A 20,772-nucleotide genomic window follows, 5' to 3' on the forward strand; every position below is an offset into this window, starting at 1 on the left:
CGTTCTTGGGTCTCCTTCTCCACAAGTTTGGCAGCCTCTGAAGAATAACAAAGAAATGAGCAAAAATCAAGTTCTGGAATCAGCCCAAAATGCCTCCAAACCCCTTAAAAGAGGGCATAACCCTAACTCACGTCCAAGAGGGGTTAATAAAACATATTTTAATAATAATCTTCATTTATTAGTCCATTAGCTTCCAAAGATTATCCCCTTTTTCCAAAACTTCACCTTTTTGGCCCTGCCTGCCTTAGCAAAGATTATTATTTTTAATTATTTGAAAAGGGGACATGACAAGTCCTCCCCTCCCAAACATTGCTTGTCCTCAAGCAATGGTTGAACAGTAAACCAATCAATCCACCTGTATCCCAAATGTAGTCATGAACTATACTACTACCAATTAACACAGGCTCCTGCAATATGACCAAGAGGAATCCATAATCAAACTGACAATTATAGCTCAACCAAACTCCAAAATCACAACTTCCACAGTCAGAAACCCACGAGACACAAACTCTTAGAACATCAAAACCCAAGTAAAGTGGACTACCAACACAGTAAATACCATCAATGCATTCCACTGGCCTATACGAAATGTACAATCCAACTCTGCACCAATGGTGAATGCTCCCAAATGAAACTGTACCAAGTATGGAGAATCCACACACTATACAACGCCTGTAGTCAACACAACTCTGTAGATCACCGACCACTGTCTCATAACCATAACTACCATGCACCCCTGATGGTGAAAAGACATCATAAGATAAACAGCAAGAATTGGAACCCAAACCAAATTTTCCTGCTATCAACTCCTCAACACAAGGATCAAATGCTAACTGATGTACATACCTTGCAATATAATGTTGATAAAAAAAACAAACCTCACTCAACAGCTCACCATGAACAACTGATACAACCCACTGTGACTGATCACCAGCTAAGTCAGGAGATGTCATAGCCAAAGGAGTAGAATCAATAACAACACCCGCTGAAGCATCACTCTGAAACTCCTGCTATAAGTAATGTATTATCAAGCTGTCAACTGTAGAACCTATCGCCATGTCGTGCCCATCACAACTCTCATCCTGAGGCGTTAAACTATCCCATAACTGATGATAAGCACTAGGAACCAAAGTACATCTCTGTATCATCATCTCATCAACATGGTCATCAAAGGTAAATTGATGAGCATACCTTACAATGTAATGCTGATAGAATGCGCAAATCTCAGTCAGTGGCTCAGACTGCAATCTAGATGTAACTAACTGCAATCGATCACTAACCAAGTTGGAACTGACTACTACCTCTAAAGACATCACCAAGGGAGTAGTATTACTAGCAGGAACCATGCCAACTATCAGCTCACCAACATCACACATGGTCTTTGATACAGCATCTCTAGTCTTCGTGACATTAGTGCTAGAAGTTACCACCATGTTAGGCATACCACAACAATCTGCTGCAGCACCCAACTCAACTGAACCTGACTCTAGTGGGGATGAACCTGATATGCCAATGTTAGTATCAAGGATGGATGCATCCCCATCTCCACTATCTTTGACAATCTCGACCATGGACATCCTCGGATCATCAGACACCATAGCTTGTGACTGTACATAATCTAGTAAAGACTGTAGTTGCTCTAACTCCATGGTCACCTTAACCAAATGAAACTGTGACTCCTTGAAAGCCAACTGTGTACTCTCAAGAATCTCAGAAGTCACCTCAAGCTGCTCAGTAAGCTCACTCACCTCATCTTCCTTGGCCAACAATGCATCATATACTGTACTGCCCCACTCCATAAGATAATCTCTGTCGGCTACCAACTGCATATAATCTAGTCTCAGAATCTGGATAGCCTCCCATAAAGAGTGGAACTCTGTCAAGGAAAGATAACTGCCTCCCTGCTCATCACTAGTAGGAGAACCCCATCCATAAACTGCTAACAATTGACGAGCAGCATCGAAATGTTGGCAAACGATAGCAATGTCTCGCTCACTAACTCTCAACTAATTAGACACATGATGGCACTGGCTTCACTGTCTCCTACAAACCTCCTCTGATGCACTGTCTAAAGGAGTATCCTCAAAGTTACTAGTCTCTAGATTATTACCATCCATATCCTGTGAATCAACTCTAAAGCTCATATCAACAAACGGAGTATCAAAAACTATAGCACTGCTGTCCAACTCCTTTGTAACCAAAGAAACTAAGTCTTCAAAACTACCCACTGCATCCTCCTGGATGTCATCAATGCCAATATGATCCTGGGACTCATCTGTACACACAGCCAAATATGAAAGATCATCAACACATTCCAGCAAGTATGGTCGACTGGATATATGAACAAAGCCCAACACCGGTGTATAAAAACTAATACCAACATCGAACAAGCTGCTCGCACAAGAAAAGACAACACCGTGCAATCTACTAATCAAATCCATGATAGCACCCAGACGAACACTGCTACCAAAAAGTGTTAAAGATCTCTAGTCAATTGAATCCCAAATGCCAATATAACAATCTTGAGTCCATATTTGTAAACTAGAATCAGCTGGTAACTCGAGCAAAATCCTCACTTGAGTAATATGACCAATACCAACTAACTCCACATACTTGTCATGATGAGATAATGAAGTCACAATACTGTCTTTGTTCACTTTCAGCTGGTTGGACAAATCGTGTAAAGTACTACCAGCCTCAACCTCATGTGACGAAGCATCTAACTGTGCCTAGTACTCTTTCTCAGCAAATTCATGAATGCTCAATGTCTGCTCATCTCTACCAGGGACCTCACCATCATGTACAACAACATCCTCATAATCATCATCTGAACCCACTACGCTGTAGTCACAACCTGTTGTAACTATACCATCCTGAATACCCATGATATCACCCTTTAACGACCTGTATACAATTGTCTCAATTTCAGTATCAAGTTGACCATTACTATCAATCTGCGTAATATCCTTTCTCACCACCTCCTGTGGCGGAGTAGAATCTGAGACCTCAACCTGGCTATAAGCTAGTTTCTCAAACTCCTCATGCAAGTTATTGGTAATTGTGTCATCTGCCTTGTGAGAAAATCTGCCAAATAGAAATCCAATCAACTTATCCACCTTAGCTGGGTCGGACAACATGTCATTCATTATACGGTGGTGCTCAACCAACTGTTCGGACATGTAATGGCTTATTTTCCTAAGTTTATCTCGAATGTCTAAATAACCATCTTTTCTACTGTTCTGACTCTGGATATCAATTGTCCAAGATCGTGTCCTCTGAGACTCTGTACTATACCTATCCATTCTAAATAAAGTAGAGTGTAACCCCAATAGGTTATAACTTCTTCAAACACCAAGAACTAACATGCAATTGATTAGAAGTAGCATGCAACCATAGATTTTGACAGGCAGCTGATTAGAAGCAACATGCAACCACCAAATTCACCAAAAACTAACATGCAAATGATTAAAAGTAGCATGCAACCATAGATTTTGACATGCATCTGATTAGAAGCAACATGCAACCATAAATTATGACATGCAAGCTCTGGGTAGTTGTCAAAACTGACATGCAAGATCTGGGTAGTTGTCAAAATTGACATGCAAGATCTAGGTAGTTGTCAAAACTGACATGCAAACTTCTACAAACCCTCAGGCTGGCAAGATCATGGCTCTGATACCACTGAAATGTCCCTTTACTGATTTTAAATGATATTTCACGCTTCTAATCAGATTTTTAAAATCAAACAACTAATATCACAAAGATCCACCAAATTTCTAAAAAAACCCCAAATCGGGTATGCCAGAAATAGTGCCAAAAGCTTCACAGCTTCACCTATTATTAATAAATCTGAAAGTGGACATTTTTACAGAAATTTGAGCAGCATAACAGCCTATAAAATGACATTTCCGGATCTGTATAACATGCACACAATAGCTCCCAAATCGAGGACAAAAACAATGCTCATCGGGCACCCGAAAATAGCACAAAATAGCCCAAAATCACCACAAAAACTTAATAATCTATCACAGAAGTATAATCATATCCAAATACATATTTTCAGCTCTATTTTAACATTTAAAAGTCTGATATACAGCAGCAACCCAAACTGATATGAAATACTCAACCGGAAACACCAAACTCTTACAAAAAATACACCCGAAAACTCACAAATCTGCACTGTTTAGCACAAAGGCAAACTCTGCATGAGCATGCACATGGAATGGCTTCAAACTCCCGTCCTTAGCCTTCCTGGAAACTTGCAAACTCCCGTTCTTGGGTCTCCCCGGAATCCTGCAAACTCCCGTTCTTGGGTCTCCTTCTCCACAGGTTTGACAGCCTCTGAAGAATAACAAAGAAATGAGCAAAAATCAAGTTCTGGAATTAGCCCAAAATGCCTCCAAACCCCTTAAAAGAGGGCATAACCCTAACTCACGTCCAAGAGGGGTTAATAAAACATATTTTAATTATAATCTTCATTTATTAGTGCATTAGCTTCCAAAGATTATCCCCTTTTTCCAAAACTTCACCTTTTTGGGCCTGCCTACCTTAGCAAAGATTATTATTTTTAATTAATTAAAAAGGGAACATGACACACCCGCTGCCGAGTTTCCTCCAATAATTCTTCTATGCTTCGGTTTCCATCGGCAATCCTCTAGAATCTCCTTCGGCGTTCGGCTTGCTGTGCCAGAATTAAATGTTCTTGTGCAGTACGGATTCCATCTTTTCCCTTGGCCTTATTTTGATCCTTGTTAAGCTGATCTGGCATTAATCTTCATTCCTCCCACCTTCCAGGTTTATACGGAACTGACGCCAAATGTTTACTGCATAGGTTAATTAAGTAATGCACACAGATAATGAACACGAACAGCAGTACTCCTTTATTCGCATATGCCAACAAATTACATAACTGGTGATAAGATGCTTTACAATAACCCAAGAAGGTGTATAAATACTTTCCGCCAAACTTTCCAGAAGAGGTGTGTCGGCTACAAAACAATCCTAATCTACCCGTCGGCTACCAAATACACAATCTCCGACGACATAACCCAATTAGCTACCAAATACAAAATCTGTTGACAACAAATGCTTCTGCATCAATATGCAAATGTGCACTCTTTTTGTTGTCATAAGTTATTTTTGCAATGGTTTCAAATAGTTGTCAACAATCTAGTACCAATCAAAATGTTCAAATTGTTTAGGATGACCATGATGAAAGGTGTGAGAATGGAAAACCATTGACGTGAGTGTGAAAATATGGGCTATAGAGATCACTCAGATTGGTAGGTGCAACTACTGATATAAGGGTTACAACATGAGATGTCATATTGTCAATGACCAAATTGTTGTACATGCAAAGGATCATTATATAGATTTACAACCAAGATTTGAATTGGCATAAAAGAAAAACACTTACGGAAATAAGCAATTAAGTGCTCTCACTATTATGCACCAATGCCTCAATGGAGTTACGTTGTAGCCTATATAAGTTGCCTTCCAACTCAAGTCCTCACAACAGTGTTTGGATTGGCTCCCTCTAAGCATATAAACACTTGCCCTTCTTAGAAGGTAATTGTGTAACCTTTGTCCTGCATAACTAAGACGGACAAGTTCTTCAAACCAGGTACATTTAACACTTCCTAAGCATCAATTGATCCTCCTGACTTTCCTTGTCCCTTAACTGCATTCAAGGCATCATTTCCAACCTCCATAGTGATCCTGATTCATACTCAAAAAGTTGACTGAACAACTCTCGTGCTTCTATCATGTGACGACAAGCACCACTATCCAAGTATAAAGCACTTCTAACTATATTGTCGGTAGAAAGACATGCTACAAGCGAAAAATCATTCTCAAACTTCGTTGCAAATTCACTCAATTGATTCTCTTGTTGATTCCACTACTACTTTTTGCGTCTTTTTTGTACCTTTCTTCTTCTTTGGACATTGAGAAGCATAGTGACCTTGCTTATGGAAAAAGGGCACTTGATCTTTGTTAAGTCTTTGTTCTTTTTAGGGTGATGTCCATCTACATAATTGTTACCTTTTTTGGTGAAAACTTCCCCTTTTCTTTTCTTAGACTTGGTGATGAGGGCCAAGATTTCATCACCGCCTCCTTGTTTGTTGGATCTAATTTCCTCACAAATCTCCTCTTGTATACAATCATTCCATAGCCTCTACCAATCTAGAATGCTTACTCGAGCACAATTCCCTTCACAAATGGTTTGAAAGACTTGGTGAAACCATTTAGAGCTACATTCACCATCTCTTCATCCAAGATCTTAAATCCAACTACTGCAAGATGATCATGGATCTGTGTGATCCTCATAAGGTAACTGGTAACATTATCAGATTTGGTCATCCAACACTCTTTGAGCTTGTTCTTTGGAACCATCTTCTGGTTCATATTGTCAATTTGAAAGAGACCAACTAAGGCATCAAACATGTCCTTGGCTTTGGTGTTTTCTACTATATGCGGGATCAAGTGATCCTTCGCAGCATCTAGAATGATCCTTTGTCCTTTAGTATCATCCTTATCCAATGTTGCATGAAGTGCAAGATCTGTTTGTACTGGAAGAACCTTTTCTACATTCTCCCACAAGTCTTGCCTTTAAGAACTAGTATGAGTCTTTCCTTCCATGGCAAGAAGTTTAAAACACCGTCTAGCCTTTCCTCAAACCTGAGACTATTGGCTTCCATATCTGTGTTGTGCTTTTCTTTTAGATCTTACAACTTTGATACTATGTTAATTTCTTAAATCTAGTATCTGTGTAATAGATCAGATCTAGATTTACACTACTAGATTTATTTAATAAAATAAAGCAGCGAAAAACTTCAGAAAAACAAAACACATTCATACACAATCAGAACATATGCACTTCATATGACGCTCTTCAATCTGTTCATCATTCAAAACAACTTCAGAACTTACAAGAGCACCCACTACACAGGAACATGGCTCTGAAAAAAATTACAAACAAAACAACAAACCTAGTATATACTTAGTTGTCCAGTATATATACATGAGATAGTTGTGAGCATGGATGTCAAGTTTGAATTAAACTTGGTCTCCAAGAAATCTCATGATCCACTAATAATTGCAAAGGATATTTTGCAAAAGGATTGGGAAGGTGAGAAGAGTTCACAAACTTCTAGTTCATCAATGAAGGTCACATAATAGGATGAACCATTCATTGATGCCACTAATATAGGCCCACACACATTAGAATGTATTAGATCCAAACTCTCTTTGGATCGACTTTCACTATTTGGAAATGAAGCTTTGACATTTTTGCCAAGAGCACAACCTTTACATACCCCTTCTTGCTTCAGACTAAACTCTGGAAGTCTAGTGACCATCTCTCTTAATATAGGTAGTGCTTTATGATGCAAGTGCCCCATCCTCTTGTGCTACAACTCACACAAGCTGTCACTGTTAGGCACCAGTGCCTGAATGGAGTTACCTTGTAGACCATATAAGTTGCCTTCCTTAACTCTAATCCTTACAGTTGTGTCTGGATTGGCTCCCTCTGGGCATATAAACACTTGCCCTTTCTAGAAGGTAATTGTGCAACCTTTGTCCTCCATAATTGAGATGGACAACAAGTTCTTCAAACTAAGTACATACAACACTTCTTGAGCATCAATTGATACTCTTGTCTTATGCTGAAACTGTATGATTCCTCATCCCTTAACTACATACAAGGCATCATTGCCAAGCTCCATAGTAATCCCTGATTCATACTCAGAAAGTTGACTGAATAACTCTCGTACTTCTATCATATGATGGGATGCACCACTATCCAAGTAGCAAGCACTTCAAACTATAGTGTCGGTAGAAAGGCAGGCTACAAGGCAAAATCATTCTCAAACTTTGTTGCAAATTCACTCAATTAAGTCTCTGTAGTTGTTGTTGTTGCTACTTGTTGTGTCTTTCTTCTTCTCTGGACATTGAGAAGCATAGTGACCTTGCTTATGGCAAACAAAGCGCCTGATCTTACTTAAGTCTTTGTTCTTTTCAGAATGATGTCCTCCTCCATAATTGTTACCTCTTTTAGTGAAAGCTATCCCTTTTCTTTTCTTAGTCTTGGTGACGAGAGCCAAGTTTTCATCATCACCTCATTGCCTATTGGATCTAATCTCCTCACAAGTCTCCTCTTGAATACAATCATCCCATAGCCTCTGCCAATTTGGAATGTTTTCTCGAGCACAAATTCCCTTCACAAATGGTTCCCATGACTTGGTAATACCATTTAGAGCTAAATTTACCAACTATTCATCCATGATCTTTTCTCCAATTGTTGCAAGTTGATCACGGATCTGTGTGATCCTCGCAAGGGATCTGTTAACATTATCAAATTATGTCATATGACACTATTGGAGCTTGTTCTCCAAGACCATCTTCCAATTCATATTGTCACTTTGAAAGAGACCAAGGCATCAAACATGTCCTTGGCTTTCATCTTTTCTGCTATATGTGAAATCAAGTGATCGTTTACAGCATCTAGAATGACCCTTTGTCCTTTAGTGTCCTTATATTGTGTTGCCTAAAGTGCAAGATTTGTTTATGGTGGAAGAACCTTTTCTACATTCTCCCACAAGTCTTGTCCTTTGAGAAGAAGTATGACTCTTGCCTTCCATGACAAGAAGTTTGAAACTCCATCTAGCCTATCCTCGAAACTGAGACTGTTGGCTGACATATCTGTCTTGTGCTTTCTTTTACAGCTTACACGTTCAATACCATGTTAATTTGTTAAATCTAGTATCTAGGTAAATAGATCAGATCTGGATTTACACTACTAGATTTATTTAACGAAATAAAGCAATGGAAAACATAGAAAAACAAAACACATTCACACACAGTTCATATGGTCTTAAATCAGTTCATCATTCAAAATAACTTCAGCACATACAAGAGCTCCTAGTACATGGGAAAATGGCTCTAAAACAAGTTACAAACAAAACAGCAAACCTGGAATATACTGGGTATTGTTACCTTCTCCTTTGCATTAACTGTTGTAAATTACTTCTTTCTGCCCTGCTGAAAATCAAAAATCTCTTCTCTATTTTTTCTCTCTCCCTCTCTCAATGTCCTTCTTGAGAAAGATTATTGAATTCTATTTAAACCTTACCTTCCTTTTATAATAGCAGTTCAGAAAAGTAAGTCCTACTTGAACTCTTCTTCTTAGGCGACTACTTTAGTTAGTTAGGTGGGTAAACTAGAGTTCTACTTGAACTCTACTTCTAACTTACCTTTATGAGCTACAATGATCAACACAATTCAACATATGACCACTAATAAAATACCTATGGAACTAAAAATAATAAAGTTGTTTAATAACTTAATATTGTTATGATGCTAATTTATCACCACCCACATATATTCTTCTTACCGAATGCGAACATCAAATTCCAACACACGCTCACACACAAAAATATTTTAATTGTTTTTCTGGGAGCTTGGACAACCATTTCCATTGCTCTCACATCCATGTCTAGTATTACTTATGAATTGTGTGTAATCCTTTCAAATCCAACCACAACCCATAAGCCAGAAAAGAAAACAAAAACAACCTCAAGTCAGAAGAATGACACTTCATCACTCATCTTAGCAATATTTAAACATATTACTTGCACACTGAAAAACTTATGCAGAGTGTACACCAACTGGACATCATTTGAAATTCCACGGTTGCACTGATAACAGAAGAGAATCACAACTTTCCTCATTTATAGAAAAGGATGCTCAATTTTAATGCCAAATGGATATTTCTGTCCGTATCAGAGCACATTAGTCTTGTTCCTTATGTTCTCATCCACAGAGGCATTATAGTTAGCCTCAGCATAGCACCAAGGTATTTAGCACTGAATTTGTATATCCAAGAGAATATCCTTATTTACATAAGTTGTCAATTGTTCAGAGCCCAGACTCTTTATATAGGATTCTATTTCTTTTCCTTTAAATCCACAAAAAGCTTGTTAAGTAGTTTCATTACTCTTCAGTGTCTGCAGACTGCAGTATAGTTCACTCTCTATTGTAGCAGTCTCTATAAGATTTTTTGAATTACCCCATATATAGAATATGAAATTAGATAAAGGAAAAATGCAGGAGCTCATGGAAAAGAACAAAATTCAAATTAATAGGATTTCAAAGACATGAAAATTAAAATTCAGTGAATTTTACTTTACCTTTGAATAATCCTTTAAATAAGTTTTGCTTCTAACCATGAAGCTGCTGCCACCAGGTTCAGCCCAGCAGTTTGAATTAATTCCATCTTTTTCAGGTTGTAAGGAGCCTTTAAGTTGATTTATGTCTACTTCAATTGCAGTAGCACTTAATAGTAGTTCTGTGTTTGATTCACGACCTGCACAGCCAAAAAATTTATCTCACAAGAATCCTTTCCAGAAGATAAAGCTCAATAAATTCATATTCCTAAATTATATGCAACAATAAAATGGACAAAATCTGCACCACTATGTAGGAGTGATATACTTGATACAGAGATGAAAGACATCAATATTAATGAAGTGTGATCTGAAGAATTTGGCATGTTTTTTCCTAGAGATGGTTGGAAAAGTGACATTATGGTTGAGCAAGAACTCCACCTAGCTGTCATAATGATAAGTGTGACACAACTTGGATGTGTGCCTAAAGTGTAATGTTTCCTTACTTTTCATATAAACCAAGTACTCAAATTTTGTGAAATCAATAAGAGAGACAAAATTGCAATGAAAGGATGGATCAGGTATGGTGTTTTGACCATTGCGATTACCTTGTGGAAGTAGCCTGAGGTTTTGAGATCTATCAAATAAAATATAAGTGTTTTATGCTTGATTAATGCACATGAATTTTTATGTAAGTTATTAATTTATGTTATATATTTGCTAGTGAATTATGTATGACTTATTTGCATCTGCTTAATACCTACAGACCAAGAAGCATAAGAGATTGCAGTCAAGGAAGGAAGAACTTGATAATTGCCACTATGAGACTGAGTTGGTAGCTAGGAATATTTTTCCAAAAGGAGCAGTTTGACAAACCATTAGAGGTAACCTTGGATGAGGAGGTTAGAAGATTGATATCATATTCAAAGGGAGTCTAACACTTGATCAGAGGCAACCTTGAATGAAGAGGTCAGACTGTTGATATCAGATTCTGAGGGAGTCCAACAGGTCATTGGAAGTAACATTGAACAAGGAGGTCAAAAGCTTGATATCTTTCTTAATGAGTTATTATCTCTGAGAGAAAAGTTTAAGGCGAAAGCACCTTATTCTAGCCTCTGATATGGTACGTGATGGATGTGATGTTTGTGACACCATGAAAAAACTATAAGAAATAATCTGTGTGATTTTCCTTGTATCTGGGCTATGAATGTCCTTGTGAGTAACAATCTCACAATGATAAACCACTTGTACACTACTACCTTCATTGTGAGGTTTTGCTCTCACAATGATGGATGAGAAATCCATTATGGTGGGTAGCACATGTAGTGGTACCCGACGACATGTCATAATGATAGCTATCATAAATCCATTATGGAGGATAGTGCATATGGTGGTATCCAAGGACATAATGGTAGATATCTTAAAACCCTTCATCGTGGATAACACATGCTGTGATATCCATGGACATGCTTTGATATCCATGGACATGCTCTAATGTCCCATCATCTGATCTTATAGAATTTGGGACAAATTTAATTTCCAGTTGTCTTGTTCTTTTGATATGATATAATTTTCCACTTGGAGACAATGATTTCTTGAATTAGAAGATCAGTGATGTACTCTATTATGATTATTTATATATTTGATTCTAATAAATTCTGAGATTGATAGTTGTTTGTTGTTAATCTTGATCAACGATTATTTACATGGTCTGAAAGTGCTATATTACTCTCCCTGTCTATCCTCCCTTCTTTTATCGTCTAATTCCTAAATCTGATCTATTTGTTTGTAATAATGATTTCCTTGTGTTTATGGCTCGAAAGAATCCCAAATCTGGTGTTATAGTGCTCTTAGCAGCAGTTCATACCCAGCAGTGTATTTTGTCTCTTATCCACTTCTAGTGATATACAAGGTTAACAATAAATAACAGTAGCAACAAACAACAAATGTAGAGATTCCAATAAATCAAAGACCTTGGTATAAAATTGTAGTCGGCAACTTCTGATTTAGAGTCTATTTTTCAACGCATGTGATTTGAGTTTCTTTTCTTTTCTCATCCGTCTACTACCATTGTATAGAATTTCTTATTCCATGGTTTTGTGGTCTAACTTATGATGTACCTTTTGTATCATGAGTATCAATTTATATATCATAACTCATCAAGTCTGATGTCTATGTGATTATTTCTTGCAATCGGTTATGCTTTGTCTAATGGATACATATGTGCTTGTGATCTGTTATATCCTTTCTGATGTTGTTCAGTGTGTGCTAATAATCAATTTGCCGTGTTTGTTCCATCTGTATTGAAAGCTTTTTTGCTTATAAACAATTGTCTGTTTTCTCATTGCTGTGCCGTTTTCTCTATTATGTGTCTCTTTTCTGAACCCTACAACGTTGCTGGCAGTGCTGCGTCTGATCTGTTCACTGATGCTGATTGGGTGCCAACGTGTTGAGATAAACCTCTGTATTCCACTCCTGGTTTCTATTGATATGATGTCCATGATGATCTGTTAATCAATGTCATTCTTTTTTTTTTTCCTCATCCTAGCCGGTGAATTGCTGAAGATGATGATGGCAGATATATGATACATAAACCTGTGGATGAATACTTCCTTTCCCATATCCTGACTGTGTTCTTTTCTGCTTACCCTAGACTAGATGATATTTACTTGTAATGACTCAGGGGTGGATAGCAATGCCCTTGTTTTCCAAAGTGGATAATCCTCTATCTAGATTCTACACTGATTAAATATGCCACTCCTTCTCCGTCAAGTATCCTCTACTCTTTGCTGTAGATGCTCTATCCCCCTTTGTTCTCCACGGTGCACTTCCTTTTTATATCTCTTAAATGATCCACTCTCGAATGGTCACATCTTTAAGATTTAAGAGGTATGTCTTAATAAGTTTACATCTTAAACTTATTTCATTATAATATATATTAAGTTTAGTTATTATTTATCTAATTTCATATTTATTAATTATATTTATAATTTCATATTATTATTTATTAATTAAATCTCTTTTCGTAAATGGGTTATTACATTATATTATATAATATTAATAACAATATTTTCTTTCATCATAATAATAATTTGGATGATAATATATTAGAGGGTATTATTATCATTATTATTTTAATCAACATTATTATTATTATAGTTATAATTATATTTTATTTATTAATATTTTTTAATCTTATATTCAACTATATTATTATTGTTCATTACACATGCCATGAAGGTGGGAAGTGCATACGTGCTACACACAGAGATATCATATATCCATGATGGAGGACAAGCACATACAGTCCTATCTAAAGACATAATGCTAGATATCTTAAAATCCTTCATGGTGGATAATATATATGGTCATATCCATGGACATGCCATGAAGGTGGGGAACACATACGGTTCTACCCAAGGAGATACTGTAATCCATTATGGAGGATAAGCACATATGGTACTATCTAAAGACATAATGGTAGATACCTTAAAATCTTTTTATAGTAGATATGACATGAAGTGATATCCAAGGATATGTCATATGAAGATATCTCAAATTCATTGAGATTCAATATGGAAGTCTCCCTAGCTAAAGAGGAAGTGTTGAAGATAGCTGCAGGAAGCGTACATATTAGATTCACAATGATGTCTCAAGTAATACAAAGTATTATCTGAGACATTAATTAATTAATTAATTTAGATGAATTGTTCAGTATGACTCCTCCATATATCTATCTCTCATAAATGGGCACAATGATAAGACAAGAAGACGGACTAGAAGTTATCAACAAGTTTTCCTCCTGAGCTAAGAGGGAGTGTTAATGTTATTGTAGCTATGGTCCATCTCCTTCAAGCTGACATAGATAACATAAAGGTTGTTTTAATATAATTAACATGGTTATTGTATTGACAATAACTATTATTACATATATTATATTCATTGAGCTAAGTGATGATCTAATGTTCCAATTGGGTTGAATACTCTAACATATTGGTTCTTGGATGCTATTGAACTGTGGTTCGCTAATTAAAGCTAACGTAAAATTAAATTTGAATTTGCGTGATTTCTAGCTTTGCATGTTGTAAGCTCACCCTCAACTTATACACCTTACATTGTTCCCTCATGTTTTGTCCCAACAATGCTATTTTGCAATGGATTCAAGGAATACAACTTTCATGAGTTTTTTCCTCTCAAAGAGCCCAATTCTCAACATCTCCAAGCCAGTCAATAAATGATAGCATACTAAATTCTACTTTCAAAGCTAAATAGAAAACTATACATGGCTTTACTGATTTTCTGACGCAACCCCATCCCGAGGACCATACCAAATTAGCCATGAGACTTTCACATAGCAGTTCACATGGAGAGGGTTCAATTGCACAACCAAACTGATGGTTGCAAGATCCTACTTTTGGGCGCATGAGATACCCCTACTTAACCATCTACTCATCTAAGATATCTCCTTTGGTTTGACTAGACATCAATGACGTTGATATGCAAGACCACTACCCTTTGGCAAATAATTGCATATCTATCGAACAGCTTCCTCCTTTCAATTTCTACTTAGACGCCCCTTCTCAGCTTCCTCCTTTAAAGTTAATGATCAGTTGAACAATCCCAGGAGACTTATATTGCAAATATATCACGTTCACTTGGACATATCTTCAACGTGTTAATCCCAAACTCATGTTCTATCTATAAGCATTTCTTGCAACTCATAGATGGCATCAACACTTGACCTAACCACCTATGATCTGCCACAAACTGAGTATCAGCCTAGATAAAATGAGATCACATTCCGCTTCCTATGAATTGATGTGGACAATCATATCCTACATTAGGGTAGGATATGCTATGCTTTAATCCCTCTAAGAAAAAAGTGTTCAAGTGCAATTTACTTCCTAACTCCATAACGCACAAGAAATGTCCAAGAATCACACAAATAATTTGATGGCTCGAAATCTTCTTTCTTTTGCTAATTGGAATCAATGGTGCATGAGTGTTATTTTGACAACGTTACCTCTTTCAGCTGCAAGGCCTGAAAGAGACACAAAGAATGACAGTTTTCATCATATTTAAGGGAAAAATGCACTTCCATACTTCTAGATTTTCCCCAAACTCCAAATTTGAATTTGCACTTTAAAGTAACTTGCCTCTTGGCATGTTTGAGTCTAAAACCAAAGGTACGTCTTCCTTTTGTGCTTGATTTCATTGTTTGTTTGCTTTCTTTCTCGTTTTTCTTCATTTGGAAGAAATTGCAAGTTCTTTCCCAAGAACTTGAGCACGTTTCACTTCACTCCACCTTCCACCTCTTTGTGCAAGTGCATCGTTTCATTCCACCACCATCATTACATGTTATAGCACACTGCATCCCATTCTCCACATGTGATTACATGTTATCTCACCCTCCATCTGCATTTACAAGCAATCTCATCCATCGTTCTCACTTACACACATTTTCATCATTCAAACCCAATTGCATATCACATTTACATGTAAGTCACTTTAAATGTACTGACATCCACAGAACCCGTTTTTGACTAAAGGTCACACCTTTACAGTCAAAAGTTATCATTTGCATGCATTCCCATGCACCTAGCCTTGATTGCTCAAGGCATCATTATAAGAACTCATCCTTTTCCCATATGCATTTACATGTCATCCATCTTCCTAAGTCCCATTTTAGCCCTCCGCATGTACTTTCCATATAACATTACATTTATTGCATATGTTCCATGAGTATCTAATTAATACTCTGCATATATTGTTCCTCAGAGATCCATTTTACCAATATTCTCAGAGTCAAAATCCATATCTTCCAATGATAGATTAAATGCCATTGAAATTTTCATGTTGCAGCAAGTCAAGATATGCCAAAATTTCTATAAAGAATGAAGACATCCAATAAAGAAGGCAAACTTCGAATCAAACAAGTGGTAATTTAGTTGGTCTCCATTTTCCTAATAATTGTCCAAGAGCCTAGGTTTGTGTGGCAATGCACGAAGCACTTTGCTTCAAAAAGAAAAAGAAAAAAAAGTAAAGATGCTGACGGGAAAATTTATTCTAATTCTACATCCAGACATCATCAAGAAGGTATTCAATCTGTCAGAGACTCTAGTGTGTGTTGATTTACAATATAGAATTCACGACATCTTGAACAAGAAGAAGCTTGATCGCATCAAGTTTTCAAATGACAACGGACAATTCATCAAAGAGCGCCAGAGGCTATCAAAAGACGCAACACCATGATTATCAAGGTGAATAATGTGCCACATAATACAAGAACTTCTAATCTTGTGAATCTGGCATCGCATCGCCAAGTACAAGGCCCTTTAGAACAGTCCCTAGGATTGTTTCATTTCTCTTTCGTCTATCTTCTTCTTCTTCTTTCATGTTTGTAATTGAAGAGAATGTATTACATGAAAATATGTAATTACATGTAATGCAATAATTTTTCTTGTTAGTTAGACCAGCTCAAAGTTGGTTGAGTTACTCTACCTTTTTCTCAACTCCTTTGCCTATATAAGGGAGTGCCCTCTCATTGTAAAAATCATCTTTTACTGTATGCAGGAAAGCTCTACCAAACTTGTGCAAGCATAACTTTCATTGTATTGTACGAATTTGGAAGAAAAGTGAATAAAAGAAGCAATTGGATTCAATGCTTTGACTGGGAGCAATTTGCTAAAGAAATTAGAAGCTTTGACTATAGTTTGTGCCTATTGTCTTTGATTCATGTTATTATTGTGTTTTCAACATTAGAGCATAGTGAGTTAATAAGCAATCGAAGCCGAAGCTTTGACTGGGAGCGATTGTGGTAATACATAGGCTAGAAGCTTTTCCTATAGCTTGTGTTGCCATTTCAATTTAACCAAAAATTATTAGAATTCCCCTACTTCGGGAAGTCTTTGAGCCCCAATGGTAGCGGTTTTTGTTATAGAATGGATTATAAGAGGACCTAGAGCCAAATTGGTACACTTTCAACTGGCCTTTGAGTTAGTGTTGGTTTACCAGTATCACTGTTTACAACTTTAGATAGAAGTGTATTTAGAAGTTTCATCTTGCCCATTACTCGCTCCGTAGGTAAGTGGATATTCTAAAAGGTAAGAGAAAAGAATATTGGTAATACCTTTTCAAATCTCTCAACTTCTTGCTTACCTTGAGTTGATCCAAGGAACAGTGAGAATGGGAAGCCTTCCCTTTAAGGTAGGCGAGAATCTGTCTCACACTATGGCTGGTCTACCTATTTTGCGATTAAATTTTACCCAAAACTGTCTGTTGCAAAATATCAACCCAACAGTTTTTTGGCGACTCCGCTAGGGGGACACGATGCACATTTGAGAACCTCATGCTTTCATTTGAAGCATACCTATGTCCTTCATTCTAAACATTTATTGTAATTGTTTCACGCATTTACAAAGGACATGTAAATGGCCCAAGGTCCTTCAGGAAATCCTTTTGGACCGTTTAAGCTAGCTCCACCTTTACATGATCTTCCTGATGGCTGACTAAAGAATTTGGGAGACGAACAACATCATAATGAACATGTTGTTTCTTTATACATTGCATGTGTTGTTCATGCTATTGAATATGACGATGTGTCTGTAACGTTGTTCGTGGAAACTATACAAGCCGTGGCTGCTAATTGGTTTTACCATTTACCACCACGTACTATCACAAGCTAGGCTACCCTCATAACCAAGTTTGAGGAAAGGTTCAAACCTCCTGAAGATTCTCATGCAATGTTAGCCCAACCTACTCAGCTAAAGAAGTTACTTCATGTTCGTATGTGTGAATTTGTTGCTCATTTCAACAAGTCGATATGAAGAATTCCAGTTGTTGCTCAACCTACAATTGCAAATTTGATGTGTTTCTTTATCAATGCTCAAATTCCTGAAGTCAATTTTTTATTAAAGAGAGAAGCCCCAACTACTCTTGCAGTTGCACAAACATTGGCGACTGAGATTGAAGATGATCTTATTCTTATTGGGAAGATAAGAATCGGAGCAAGAGGATTTGAAGAAAGTTATCATTCTTCAAATTCATCTTCTTTGAGCGCAAGATGGATCCTATAGTGCACAGGTTAGCGAATGAGTTACTTGCTCTTAAAAAGAAAATAGCTCAAGGAATATTCTACGAAGATGTACCAAGGAGGCCTCTTCCAACTATTCATCATAGTTCTATTGTCGAGAATCAACAAAAATCGGTTTCACCATCTAAGAATCTTGCAATTGAAGCACCATTAGCGAAAACAACAATGAAGCATCATGTATCTGAAGCTAATGATCTTGCTATTCTCTTCTAGGAAAAGGAAGAAGACGTAGCTTGTGACTCTCATATCTAGTAGACGAAGTCTCAAAAGGCCAAAGATGAAAAGATGAGGAAGGAAATTTTTTGTTCCAATATTCAAGATAATCAAGCTGAAAATGATGTATTCATGTCTCAAGGTCATGAACTTGAGCACACTATACATAAATATTCCATCCCAAAGCTTGGAAAGGAATTTCTCATAAATTATAAAGACTTTCTCAAGTCAGAAGTTTGTGAGCAGTATGTTGAGGCAAGCAATGTAGTCATGTAATTACTGAAATCACATGAGCAAGAACTTCTTGATCATACTGAGGTGTTGGTGATTGATGAACTAGCCAAGCAAGTTGTAGTTGGCAAGAAAAACTCAGAATTTGTTCAATCAAGAGGGTGTCCAATCCGACTTCTTGCTTGGTTGGAAGCTATTGAAAGCTAGACATTCCACATGTATCTAAAAATGAAAATACCAATAAAGAAGAAGTCAAAGAAGATTGTTCAATTCTGGAGGAGCAAGTTCAATTCATGGACGTATCTACAAGCAATAGTACACATGATTCATCTCAGAAAAGCAATTTCTTTTGTTTCTTACAAGACAGATTACATTAGGCATTAACATCATTGCTCCAATTGTTTGTGTTCAATCAATATGTAATGTCTCTATTTTCTTGGAGTTTTAGGGATTAGTTTATTATTATGATCCTCGTAGGCTAATTATTGTGGATAGAGGGTCTTCTAAGGCAGTGGCTTGGCTTGGGAGGGTCTTATCTTCTCCACAATTCAATAAGCTACAGGTTGGTCCTTGTTTGGCTCAAATTGAACTTCGTTTGGGCTTAGTGTTGTATACTTACTATTTGTGGTAACTAGGTTGTTGATTGAGATGGACCCTTTCTATTCTTGGAAAGTGCATTTGGTCACATGGAGAAATTATAGGTATGACTCCTATTTCAAACAACATATTTAAATGATGAGTATTTTTGGAGGAGTTATATTTTTCATGGCCAAATTATTATTAAATTATTATAAAGCTTATTATAAAGCTATAATTTAACTTTATAATTTCACTTAAGTTTAGGGTTGAGTTATCATTGGAAAGAGTCATTTATTAATTAGTTAAGCCAAGTGAAGTGAAAAAATCTAATGGAAGCTTTTAATTAATGTTGTGTGGCGAAGCTGCTTGAGTCAAGTTACATTTTGGCATGAGCAATAATCAATAAATTGGTTAGAAAGTTGATATATGATGGGAACGCTTAAATTGCAAAGTGTGATATTATCTGGAAAAATTTGAGGAATATATATTTGATAATATTCTCTACTTAGTATTGGCAAGGCGTGAGCTAGACGAGTTATTACACAATATCAAGTTACATGGGAACGTGCAAGGTACTGCAAGTTGCTGAAAAAATGTAGCTATTTTGTTGACCTAATAAATGGTTTCATCTAAAATTTATATTTTTGGCTAGTTTTAATTAGGTAGGTTTTTCTTTCTTTTTAATAAGTGCACTTGCACATTTTTTTAGTTTTGATTAGATTTGCTTTGATTTAGTTTCGGTAGATTAGTTTTGGTTTTTTGTCACCTGACTCTATAGCCCAATGGAGTGGATGAAGACACTTAGAGAACTAGATTGTAAGTCAGTCATTGTTTTCCTACATTTTGTCACCACAAAATGTAGGCAATAGTACGAAACTTTTCAACTTAGTTTCACATTTCTCTAAGGTTAGTTCATTATTTAATTAGTTAGTATTGATCAATCAATCAAGTCCAATTTGCATAATGAACTCTTTTACTGAAGGCTTTCATCAAGTCTTTTTAGTTTCTCTATTTGTTGAGTCTATGCTTGATTTTTGAAGCCTTCAAAAAAAAAATTCTCATTTTTGATTACGTGTTTGTTAGCTTTTGGTCTTTTGGCTTTGATCAAATCATTGCTTTCAATTTTCCCTTCAATTTGATCTATTTTAGGGTTTAATCGTAGTTGACAATCAAAAAATATGATCATTTTAGTGCCCAAAAGGTGGACACTCTAGGTGCAACAACATGATTTAAAATACCATGTTATATTATAATGTTGACATTCACTTTTTGAAAAATATACCTTAAAATCACTTTATGTTATGTTTATAAGTTACTTTATCACTTAAGTGATTATAGTACACTTTATGTTATATTTTCATGTTAAGTTATTTTTCAAATTTTTCACTAACTTTATTAACTATATAGTACGATTTAAATTTTTGAGTTACTTTATATTTTAATTTAAAACATATAAGTAAATATTACTTTTTGAATGATATTTGCACATAATTA

At 36.4% G+C, this 20,772-nt stretch overlaps 1 protein-coding gene across 2 annotated transcripts in view; it reads right to left on the minus strand.

Annotated features, from left to right (window-relative positions):
- The window catches only part of LOC149537333 (ENHANCED DISEASE RESISTANCE protein (DUF1336)), a 410,405-nt gene that overhangs the window by 225,022 nt on the left and 164,611 nt on the right, over positions 1-20,772 (minus strand). For both annotated transcript variants that reach the window (XM_089802846.1, XM_089802847.1), the window contains exon 16: positions 10,188-10,363. In XM_089802846.1, coding sequence (XP_089658972.1) covers positions 10,188-10,363 — 176 coding nt within the window. The remainder of the gene's footprint in view (positions 1-10,187; positions 10,364-20,772) is intronic.

Source organism: Cupressus sempervirens, chromosome 9 (assembly GCF_028749045.1).
Source record: "Cupressus sempervirens isolate cs-2001-9-10 chromosome 9, ASM2874904v1, whole genome shotgun sequence".
NCBI classification, from domain to species: domain Eukaryota; kingdom Viridiplantae; phylum Streptophyta; class Pinopsida; order Cupressales; family Cupressaceae; genus Cupressus; species Cupressus sempervirens.